The 11,816-nt window shown below is 62.1% G+C and overlaps 1 protein-coding gene across 1 annotated transcript; it reads left to right on the forward strand.

The window, feature by feature from the left end:
* Positions 1-9,828: 9,828 nt before the first annotated feature.
* LOC133746621 (beta-1,3-galactosyltransferase 5-like) lies at positions 9,829-10,755 on the forward strand. Its single transcript, XM_062174800.1, has one exon. It carries the CDS (start codon positions 9,829-9,831, stop codon positions 10,753-10,755), a length of 927 nt encoding a protein of 308 aa, XP_062030784.1.
* The last annotated feature ends 1,061 nt before the right edge of the window (positions 10,756-11,816 follow it).

Raw genomic sequence — 11,816 nt, forward strand, 5'->3', positions numbered from 1 at the left:
GACACAGACCCCGCCATGTCCCCAGCCTGCGGGAGCCTGGGTGGGACTCAGACCCCGCCATGTCCCCAGCCCGCAGGAGCCTGGGTGGGACTCAGACCCCCCAAGGTTCCCAGCCTGTAGGAGCCTGGGTGGGACTCAGACCCCCCCATGTCCCCAGCCTGCGGGAGCCTGGGTGGGACTCGGACCCCGCCATGTCCCCAGCCTGTAGGAGCCTGGGTGGGACTCAGACCCCCCCATGTTCCCAGCCTGCGGGAGCCTGGGTGGGACTCGGACCCCGCCATGTCCCCAGCCTGTAGGAGCCTGGGTGGGACTCAGACCCCGCCATGTCCCCAGCCTGCGGGAGCCTGGGTGGGACTCAGACCCCCCAAGGTTCCCAGCCTGTAGGAGCCTGGGTGGGACTCAGACCCCCCCATGTTCCCAGCCTGCGGGAGCCTGGGTGGGACTCGGACCCCGCCATGTCCCCAGCCAGCAGGAGCCTGGGTGGGACTCAGACCCCGCCATGTCCCCAGCCTGCGGGAGCCTGGGTGGGACTCGGACCCCGCCATGTCCCCAGCCTGCAGGAGCCTGGGTGGGACTCGGACCCCGCCATGTCCCCAGCCTGTAGGAGCCTGGGTGGGACACAGACCCCGACATGTCCCCAGCCTGCAGGAGCCTGGGTGGGACTCAGACCCCCCCATGTCCCCAGCCTGCGGGAGCCTGGGTGGGACTCGGACCCCGCCATGTCCCCAGCCTGTAGGAGCCTGGGTGGGACTCAGACCCCCCCATGTTCCCAGCCTGCGGGAGCCTGGGTGGGACTCGGACCCCGCCATGTCCCCAGCCTGCAGGAGCCTGGGTGGGACTCGGACCCCGCCATGTCCCCAGCCTGCAGGAGCCTGGGTGGGACTCAGACCCCGCCATGTCCCCAGCCTGCGGGAGCCTGGGTGGGACTCAGACCCCCCAAGGTTCCCAGCCTGTAGGAGCCTGGGTGGGACTCAGACCCCCCCATGTCCCCAGCCTGCGGGAGCCTGGGTGGGACTCGGACCCCGCCATGTCCCCAGCCTGTAGGAGCCTGGGTGGGACTCAGACCCCCCCATGTTCCCAGCCTGCGGGAGCCTGGGTGGGACTCAGACCCCCCCATGTTCCCAGCCTGTAGGAGCCTGGGTGGGACTCAGACCCCCCCATGTCCCCAGCCTGCGGGAGCCTGGGTGGGACTCAGACCCCCCAAGGTTCCCAGCCTGTAGGAGCCTGGGTGGGACTCAGACCCCCCCATGTCCCCAGCCTGCGGGAGCCTGGTTGGGACTCGGACCCCGCCATGTCCCCAGCCTGCAGGAGCCTGGGTGGGACTCGGACCCCGCCATGTCCCCAGCCTGCAGGAGCCTGGGTGGGACACAGACCCCGCCATGTCCCCAGCCTGTAGGAGCCTGGGTGGGACTCAGACCCCCCCATGTTCCCAGCCTGCGGGAGCCTGGGTGGGACTCGGACCCCGCCATGTCCCCAGCCTGTAGGAGCCTGGGTGGGACTCAGACCCCGCCATGTCCCCAGCCTGCGGGAGCCTGGGTGGGACTCAGACCCCCCAAGGTTCCCAGCCTGTAGGAGCCTGGGTGGGACTCAGACCCCCCCATGTTCCCAGCCTGCGGGAGCCTGGGTGGGACTCGGACCCCGCCATGTCCCCAGCCCGCAGGAGCCTGGGTGGGACTCAGACCCCGCCATGTCCCCAGCCTGCGGGAGCCTGGGTGGGACTCAGACCCCCCAAGGTTCCCAGCCTGTAGGAGCCTGGGTGGGACTCGGACCCCGCCATGTCCCCAGCCTGCGGGAGCCTGGGTGGGACTCGGACCCCGCCATGTCCCCAGCCTGCAGGGCCTGCTCCAGGCAGCGGACCCCGCCATGTCCCCAGCCTGCGGGAGCCTGCTCCAGGCAGCGGACCCCGCCATGTCCCCAGCCTGTAGGAGCCTGGGTGGGACTCAGACCCCCCCATGTTCCCAGCCTGCGGGAGCCTGGGTGGGACTCGGACCCCGCCATGTCCCCAGCCTGCAGGAGCCTGGGTGGGACTCAGACCCCGCCATGTCCCCAGCCTGCGGGAGCCTGGGTGGGACTCAGACCCCCCAAGGTTCCCAGCCTGTAGGAGCCTGGGTGGGACTCAGACCCCCCCATGTCCCCAGCCTGCGGGAGCCTGGGTGGGACTCGGACCCCGCCATGTCCCCAGCCTGTAGGAGCCTGGGTGGGACTCAGACCCCCCCATGTCCCCAGCCTGCGGGAGCCTGGGTGGGACTCAGACCCCCCAAGGTTCCCAGCCTGTAGGAGCCTGGGTGGGACTCAGACCCCCCCAAGTTCCCAGCCTGCGGGAGCCTGGGTGGGACTCAGACCCCCCCATGTTCCCAGCCTGTAGGAGCCTGGGTGGGACTCAGACCCCCCCATGTCCCCAGCCTGCGGGAGCCTGGGTGGGACTCAGACCCCCCAAGGTTCCCAGCCTGTAGGAGCCTGGGTGGGACTCAGACCCCCCCATGTTCCCAGCCTGCAGGAGCCTGGGTGGGACTTGGACCCCGCCATGTCCCCAGCCTGCAGGAGCCTGGGTGGGACTCGGACCCCGCCATGTCCCCAGCCTGCAGGAGCCTGGGTCGGACACAGACCCCGCCATGTCCCCAGCCTGTAGGAGCCTGGGTGGGACTCAGACCCCGCCATGTCCCCAGCCTGCGGGAGCCTGGGTGGGACTCAGACCCCGCCATGTCCCCAGCCTGCGGGAGCCTGGGTGGGACTCGGACCCCGCCATGTCCCCCGCCTGCGGGAGCCTGGGTGGGACTCGGACCCCGCCATGTCCCCAGCCTGCGGGAGCCTGGGTGGGACTCGGACCCCGCCATGTCCCCAGCCTGCAGGAGCCTGGGTGGGACTCAGACCCCGCCATGTCCTCAGTCCCCGGCCACACCACTCTGTGCTTTTTAAGCCATGCCTCCCTGTTCATTTCTGGCCTCATCGCCAACTTCCCCTCTGCACATTGCACTGCTTCTGTAACCTTCTAGGCCATTCTGGACCCCCCACCCCGCCGTGTACATTGGCCCTCTAAGCATCCCCAGGTGGGACCTCCATTTTCTCCCTGCCCTGTTGCCAGAGCGGACGCTTGTGTGGGTGGAGAGCGCGTATCTCACTGGAGCTGCTCCCTGGTTACAACTGGGCTCCTCCTGTGGCCAGCGTGGGTTTGTGGTGTTAGCTGAGGCGTGGGTGCGGAGTGACCAAGGAGGGGCTGGTGGGAGGCAGGGATTCTTGCTGAAGACAGGCCAGGGAGGTGAAATCCCAAAGAGTGGAGGTTGGGGATCCCAGCTGAACCCGGGGAGCAGGTGTCACGGGCGTAGGAACGGCACCGCGGCTGTGGTGGTTCCAGTGAGGATTTTATTGTGCGGTGGGGAAGTCACACATTCCAATTCACACCACGCACCGGGCAAACAGACCACCCCAGGTTCCCAAGTTCCTCCGGTGCTGCACACGACGTGTCTTAGCCACAGAGCAGGACTCTCACAGCGTCCGCACGGGTGGTGCCTCTGAGCCGAAGAACGAAGGGTGAGCAGAGTCTGGGCTTCGGGTGAGCAGGCTTCATCGTCGGGCGAGCTCAGAACCTCGGCAGCAGGCGGGCGAGCTCAGAGCCTTGGCGTTGGGCAGGTCCAGGGCTGGCTGGGGACTCTCGGGAAGGTCTGAGTGTGGAGGGCTGACCCGGGGCTTTCACCCTGCCGCTCCCAGGAGAGTCTGACCAGAGTCTCCGTGGACCTCGTCAGGCTGCAGCTTACATACACTTTTGGGGGCCAGCGTGGGGCTGATGAGGAGGGTGTGTGCGGGCCACGGGTGGTTCTTACCCAGTCCGGGCAGATCTCCTGCAACCAGCGTGGCTCTTGCGTGATTCTTGTTAATATCATGGTGAAGCTGTTTAATGGCTGCTCCTCCCAGCAGGGTTCTTGCCAGAACTGGGCCGAGCGCGAAGACAGAGAGGAGAAGGGTGGAGGGCGAGGCCCAGCTGGGAGGAGGGGCGGGAGCCGCAGCAGCGTGGGCAGCGGCCTTCGGGGTTTCGCAGCCACGGGGCCTCCTTGGGCTCTCTTCCTCTGCAGGGCTGTGGGCTCCTCTGACAGCCCATCATCAAGGCGTGGCTTGGCTTTGTGGCGAGGCCTCCCGGGGGTGGGAAGCAAAGGGTGAATGAGATCTCTGTCCACAGGCCTTGGCTGGGCTGCCACAAGGGCCTGGGAGAGGTGGAGAAGCAAACTGTTTGTGCCTGGGGGGGGTCGCTCGGAATTCCCCTCTCCCTGGATAGGAGGCCACAGGCGCCCCCCAGGACGTCTCATGTCCAGGGGCTGCAGAGCCACTGTGGGGACCCCGAGGAGATGGGAAGGCATCTCTTAAGTGGGGGAGTTGGCAGCTAACTTTGCTAAGTAGGAAAAGATTGAAGAAGCGTCTGACCTCGTCACCCTTCTTTTTCGTACGGCTGAAAGATGGCATTTGCCAACACATGTGGCAAAAATGTGCAGGCCACCAATGTCCCAGTCAACTGCTCCCTGCCCCCCTCGGCCTCTAGACCCTCACTGGCCATGAAGGCGGGGTCTGTTTGGAGCAGCACAAACAGAAGAACCTGCAGGGAGCCACCGGAAATGGGCAGGTGATCCTGTCCTGGGCCTTGAGTGGCTACAGTGACCCCTCCCAGCCTTTCCTGAACTGCCTCGGGGTGGGGGCGGGGGCAGGGCTGCCTGGTGCCTGAGCCCCTGTCCACCCCGGCTCACCACCGCTGCTAGAAGGTGCTGAGCCCTGGGGCAGGACTGATGACCTTGGGGTCCAGGACTCCGGGGCGGGGGAAGAAAGTGGCACCTGAGTTTTCTGAGCTGCTCACTGGGATGGGGCACTTCCTGCCACCGGCAGTGTAGCACTTGCTGTGTCCTGGGAGGTTCGCTCTCCACACCCAGGCAGGGGTGCTCTGACGCCCCGGTGGGCTTGCTACAATCGCCAGCCCCACCGTGGCCTGCCCGCCAGCCCTCAGCCTTCCACCTTCCCTGCTGGCTGCCGCCACAGGAGCTCCTCGCCCGGTGTGGGCCCTTGGTGGAGGACGTGCCAGCCTCCAGCACTCTGGACACTGTGCCAGCCTCTGTCCCCGTGGATTCCCCAGCCCGTGGAATTCTGCTGGAGCTGCCCCGCCGGCCCGGGGACAAATGCCCACACTGCCGGTGGCAGGAAGTGCTCAATTCCCGAGTGATGAGCTCAGAACACTCAGCATCGCATTGTAACCAAGCGCACAACTGGTGCGGCTGAAACCGCCTGGAGGCCGCTGACCCAGGGCGAGGTGTCGGTGGGGCGGGGCCTTGCCGAACTGCGAGGGCAAAGCCATGCCAGGCCCCTCTGCTCGTTTCCAATGCTGGCAGTCTAGCTTGTAGACACACTGTGCGCCAGTCTGCCTTGTTCTTCACGCTACATTCACTGTGCACGCACGTGTGCTTGTGTGTGCGCTCACGTGTATGTGTGCATACGTGCGTGTGTGTGCGTGTGTTGCGCTTGTGTGTGTTGCGCACGTGTGTGTGCGTGCGTGTTTGTGTGTGTGCATGCGCATGTGCGTGTGTGTGCATGCGTGTGCGTGTGTGTTTGTGCGCGTGCATTGCGTGTGTGTTCGTATGTGTGTGTGCCTTTGTATGCGTGCGTGTTTGCGCGTGCATGTGTGGGTGTGTGTGCGTGTGCATGTTGCATGTGTGTGCGTACCTGTGCACGTGTGTGCGCGTGTGCGTGTGTGTGCGCATGTGCATGTGCGTGTGTGTGCGTGTGCGTGCGTGTGTGTGCGTGTGCACGTGTGTGCGCGTGCATGTGTGGGTGTGCGTGCGTGTGCACGTGTGTGCGTGTTTGTGTGCGCGCGTGTGTGTGTGCGTCCTTTATAAGGCCGTCATACATGCTCAGTTTGGAGCCATCCTCCTGACTTCACTGTAATTTGGTGATGAGCCTATCCACCAAGGTCACTGCACTAAACCTCTCTTAGGCCGTGTGTTGGTGCTGCTCGCAGGACATAAGGAGTTGTGCGTTCCCACTCCGGTCTAGCCCCCAGGAGGGTCTTCTTACGCGTGTGCAAGGATTCTGTGAAGTCCTTGGGGACCGCTATAGGATGGGAGCTCCACAGGGTCTCTGAGCTGAACAGAAGCGTGGCCGAGTCTGCCTCTAGGAAGAGGGGCCCAGGAGAGGGAGCTGGTTCTGGAAAGATCCACGATTCTTTCCCTTTTTTTTTAATGGTGAACCTGTTTAGACCAGAATTTTGACTTCATGAAGTAGTGAGGGACTCTTGCCATCAGCATCACCACCCTTAATGCCACTGTGTCAGTTTTCTCTTCTTGCTGGCCCTCTGCCCTCTCACCCAGGGCTAACGTTTATAAGACACAGCTGTGGTGTTAAACATTGATGGGTGTCTCCCCGTGTTAAATTCTTTAAGCATCAAGGCCCGGTGTTGTGGCGCAGTGGGTTGTCACAATGCTGGCATCTCATATCAGAATACCAGTTTGAGTCCTGGCTGCTTTGCTTCTGACCCAGCTCTCTGCTAGTGCACCTGGGAAAGCAGCAGAAGACGGCCCAAGTGCCTGGGTCCCTGCACCCATGCGGGAGACTTGGAGGCAGTTCTTGGGTCCTGGCTTCAGCCTGGCCAGCTCTGCCTGTGGTGGCCATTTGGGGAGTGAACCAGAAACTGAAAGATTCTCTCTCTCTCTCTCTCTCTCTCTCAGTCTCTCTCTCTCTCTCCGCCACTCCATCTTTTAAATAAATAAAGTAGATCTTACGAATTCTTTAAGCACCAGCCGCAGACTGCTGTGCAGATGAAGTCATTATCTGGACGAGAAATTGGACCCTCACTATTTTATGGGTCCAGTTTCCTTAAAAAGCTCTGAGGTGCTGTCCTAACCCCCTTGGCCCGGAGGATTCCCAGGTGTTCGTGTGTTGTTTTTGTTTGTTTTGCAGACAGGTGAATCCTGAGGCCTTCCCTTGTCTTGATCGGCCCTATTTCACAGCCCCTGAGGCTGGCGGTGGGGCCAAATGCTGGCTCTGGGTCACACAAGGCTGGCAGAGTGGCTGTCAGGCACAGTGGATTGTGAAGACGTGCTGGGGCACGAGTGATTTGATCTTTTTTCCTCCCTGGTCCTTCCTGAGAGAAACAACCGTTTTTGGTAAACAAACCCAACCTCCAGCCTGACCGTGGATGTTCTACTCTGACAGCTCTCAGGAGCTCATTGCCCTTTGGCATTTCCCCTGAGGCCCAGCTTTTAAGTCAGTTTACTCCCTCTAGCAGGAAGTGAGATATTTGATTTCTGGATGTTGTACTGTCAACATAGGTAACCTGGGCCTTGTCGGGAACAGCGGGCATGGGTGGGGAAAGATGGAAGAACCAGATAGGAAACTGCAAAATGGAACCTGAAAAAATAAAGAACGACGGCCAGCCGGGATGGCATTCCAAGGTGTTGGTGCGGCTCAGAACTGGACTTGCCTCTCTGGAGCGTATTTCATAAGATCAGAGAAATGCACACGGTCCCTCCATGTAGAGCCAGAACATGAGGCTCCCTTCCGTGTAGACCCAGAACATGTGGCCCCCCCGTGGGATCCAGAGTGCGTGGCTCCCCCTATAAGAATGACTCTACCTGTGAGATCCAGAACGTGTGGCTTCTCCCGTGGGATCTAGAGTGTGTGACTTCCCCCATGGGATCCAGAGTGTGTGGCTTCCCATGTGAGATCCAGAGTGTGTGGCTCCCCCGTGGGATCCAGAGTGTGTGGCTTCCAATGTGAGATCCAGAGTGCGTGGCTCCTCCCACCTTGGGATCCAGAGTGTGTGGTTCCCCCATTAGATCCAGAGTGCATGGCTCCCCCCACCGTGGGATCCAGAGTGTGTGGCTCCCCCATTAGATCCAGAGTGCGTGGCTCCCCCATGGAATCCAGAGTGCGTGGTTCCCCCGTGGGATCCAGAGTGTGTGGCTCCCTCGTGGGATCCAGAGTGTGTGGATCCCCCCCATGGCTCTAGAGTGCATGGCTCCCCCCGCCCCATGGGATTCAGAGTGTGTGGCTTCCCCTGTGAGATCAGAGTGGGTGGCTTCCAATGTGAGATCCAGAGTGCGTGGCTGCCCTGTGGGATCCAGAGTGCGTGGCTCCCCTGTGAGATCCAGAGTGCGTGGCTCCCCTGTGAGATCCAGAGTGCGTGGCTCCCCTGTGGGATCCAGAGTGTGTGGCTCCCCTGTGAGATCCAGAGTGCGTGGCTCCCCTGTGGGATCCAGAGTGCGTGGCTTCCCCTGTGAGATCAGAGGGGGTGGCTTCCCCCTGTGAGATCCAGAGTCCGTGGCTCCCCTGTGGGATCCAGAGTGCGTGGCTCCCCTGTGGGATCCAGAGTGCATGGCTCCCCTGTGGGACCCAGAGTGCGTGGCTCCCCCGTGGGATCCAGAGTGCGTGGCTCCCCTGTGAGATCCAGAGTGCATGGCTTCCCCTGTGAGATCCAGAGTGTGTGGCTCCCCTGTGGGATCCAGAGTGCGTGGCTCCCCTGTGAGATCCAGAGTGCGTGGGTCCCCTGTGGGATCCAGAGTGCGTGGCTCCCCTATGAGATCCAGAGAGCGTGCCTCCCCTGTGAGATCCAGAGTGCGTGGCTCCCCCATGGGATCCAGAGTGCATGGCTTCCAATGTGAGATCCAAAGTGCGTGGCTCCCCATGAGATCCAGAATGTGTGGCTCCCCCATGGAATCCAGAGTGCGTGGCTTCCCCTGTGTGATCCAGAGTGTGTGGCTCCCCTGTGAGATCCAGAGTGCGTGGCTCCCCTGTGGGATCCAGAGTGTGTGGCTCCCCTGTGAGATCCAGAGTGCGTGGCTCCCCTGTGAGATCCAGAGTGCGTGGCTCCCCTGTGGGATCCAGAGTGCGTGGCTCCCCTGTGGGACCCAGAGTGCATGGCTCCCCTGTGGGATCCAGAGTGTGTGGCTCCCCTGTGAGATCCAGAGTGCGTGGCTCCCCTGTGGGATCCAGAGTGCGTGGCTCCCCTGTGGGACCCAGAGTGCGTGGCTCCCCCGTGGGACCCAGAGTGCGTGGCTTGAGTCCTCCAGGCTGTGGAGCTTCAGCTCCTTGTGCAGGCACAGAAAGGCAGAGCCGGGACACCTGTGGAGAGATCTGGTCCCATGTCCTCATTGACAAGGATTCTGGAAGACACAGAGGCTCAGGGGCTGCCTGGACCAGTGCCAGAATCCCCGTGCTCCTTGACTGACGCTGTGGTGCGTGGAGAGACACTGGCAGCCTCCGTACATAAGCACAGCACTCCACTCCTGTACACACGAGCTTCCGGAGCTTCTGAAACACAGACTGGTTCCCGCAGCTCTGGCCTCCTCATGCTTTAAAAAAAAAAAAATTTTTTTTTAAATATTTGTACATATTTATGGGGTGCATTGTGATAATTTTTTTTAAAGAAAATTTATTTATTTATTTGAGAGAGTTACAGAGAGAGGGAGAGCAGAGAGAGACGTCTTCCATCTGCTGGTTCACTCTCCAAATAGCTGCAACGGATGGAGCTGAGCCATGGTGCAGGTGCAGGGGCCCAAGCACTTGGGTCATCTTCCTCTGCTCTTCCCAGCCATAGCAGAGCTGGATCAGAAGAGTAGCAGCTGGGACTCGAACCAGTGCCCACATGGGATCCACCGGCGCCAGCCCCATGGTGTGATAATTTGATCCACGCACACCGTGAGTGATGATCAAACCAGGGGAGCTAGCATTTGCCCCTTTGTGACCACTGATGATTTCTTTGTGCTGGGAGCACGGTCCTCCGTGGCCCCGTGACCGTGCTCGAGAGCCCGTTCTGCCCGTGCGCTCTTGGGGTCTGACTCTGGCTTTCGCTCTTTTCAGATGGCTTTTCTGAAGATGCGGGTGCTGTATGCCTGCCTCCTGGTTGTGGGCGCGCTCTGCGTGTACTTCAGCATGGACACTCTGGTAGCCTTCAGGGAAGGGCCGTTGGTTTACAAGAAGGAAATCGGGAAGTTCCTGCAGCTCCCGGATGCTGACTGCAGGCAGAAGCCCCCCTTCCTCGTCCTGCTGGTGACCTCGTCCCTCCATCAGGCGGAGGCGCGCATGGCCATCCGGAAGACATGGGGCCGGGAGAGGACGGTGAGAGGGCGGCAGGTGCGGGCGTTCTTCCTCCTGGGGATGTCGGCCAGCAAGGCCGAGATGGCAGCCGTGGCCCGGGAGAGCCAGCAGCACCGTGACATCATCCAGAAGGACTTCGAGGACGTCTACTTCAACTTGACGCTGAAGACGCTGATGGGGCTGCAGTGGGTGTACCACCACTGCCCCCAGGCGGGCTTCGTCATGAAGACCGACTCGGACATGTTCATCAACGTGGACTACCTGGCCGAGCTGCTGCTCAGGAAGAACAAGACGACGCGGCTCTTCACGGGCCACTTGAAGATGAACGACCTCCCCATCAGGAACAAGTTCAACAAGTGGTTTGTGAGCAAGTATGAGTACCCGTGGGACAAGTACCCGCCCTTCTGCTCGGGCACCGCCTACGTGTTCTCGGGCGACGTGGCCAGTCAGGTGTACAACGTCTCGGAGAGCGTGCCCTTCCTCAAACTGGAGGACGTGTTCGTGGGGCTCTGCCTGGCGAAGCTGGGGATCCGGCCGGAGGAGCTGCACTCCGAGCAGACCTTCTTCCCCGAGGGGCTGCGCTTCTCCGTGTGCCGCTTCCGGAAGATCGTGGCCTGCCACTTTGTCAAGCCCGCCGACCTGCTGACCTTCTGGGAAGCCATGGAGAGCTCCCAGGAGGAACAGTGCTAAGGGGTGTCAGAGGAGCCCTGCGGCACACCTGGACGGGCTGCGGAGAGACTGGGGGCAGGGAGAGGAGGATGCGGGCGTGGGGGTCCGCTCGCCCCCGGCGGTGGCCCGGCGACAGCTGCGGCCGAGTTGTGGTCCCCGAGCCGTCGTGTCCAAGTTTGAGACACACCTGCATTTTCACCTTGCAGGGGTTGGGTCGGGGGGCATTGTGTCCCCACTTCATAGACAGAGACACAGCGGCTAAGGGCAGGGCAGGGACGGGTCCCAGGCCTCCCAGCCAACTAACGGTGGGTGGGGATGGAAATCCCACTATCAGAATCCACGCCTCTGTGCTGCCTCCCGCGGGAGAGGGGGTGATGACAGTGGCTCGGGGGGAGCCCAGCGTCCCCCAGTCTCTTTCCAGAGTCCCTTGCCCGTCAGCTCCCAACGCTTGTGCTTTGCAGGGCCGAGACCGGGGGTGACCTAACTCAGGCTCCCCTCACTTGCTGGCGTGGTGGAGCCCGCCCCCGAGGCTCGGCACTGGACGTGCCTTGGCCACAGGTCACACGCAGCCTCAGACAGAAAGCGGCTTTCCTGGATTTGTAGATGGGGCCGGCCGTGCTGACTGACCAGGCGGCTGGCTCCCTGGAGGAGGCGTGATGTCACCTGAGCCGTCTGCGGCCTCTGGTCTCTTCACCCCCGGTGCCATTTGTCTTCTATTGATGGGGACCAGGATGCTGAGAGCCTTTCTGGGAAGCAGCTGGCTCCAAGTCAGGGGGTTTGCAAAGTCCCCCACCTTGGACACCAAACACCCAGGGGAACCCTGGTCCAGGGGGCTCCAGCCTGGCCCGAGCTCATCTTCATGGACCTCATCTGGCCAAGTGACAATGGAGGTTTTGCAAACGGAGTTTGCCCTTCCTTCTCTCCCCCTGCGGAGGTTCCTCTGAGCCTGTTGGGCAGGCTGGTCTTCCTTCTCTCCCCACTGCGGAGGTTCCTCTGAGCCTGTTCGGCAGGCTGGTGTGCAGACAAGGCCGTTCTTGGCGAGGGCTTTTGCCAAGTGTGATGTGCAAGGTGATCTCGCTGCA

Source organism: Lepus europaeus, chromosome 2, assembly GCF_033115175.1.
Source record: "Lepus europaeus isolate LE1 chromosome 2, mLepTim1.pri, whole genome shotgun sequence".
NCBI classification, from domain to species: domain Eukaryota; kingdom Metazoa; phylum Chordata; class Mammalia; order Lagomorpha; family Leporidae; genus Lepus; species Lepus europaeus.

Excerpts from the sequence above, each read along its gene's own strand:
- LOC133746621 (XM_062174800.1), top strand. The coding sequence starts at position 9,829 with ATGGCTTTTCTGAAGATGCGGGTGCTGTATGCCTGCCTCCTGGTTGTG.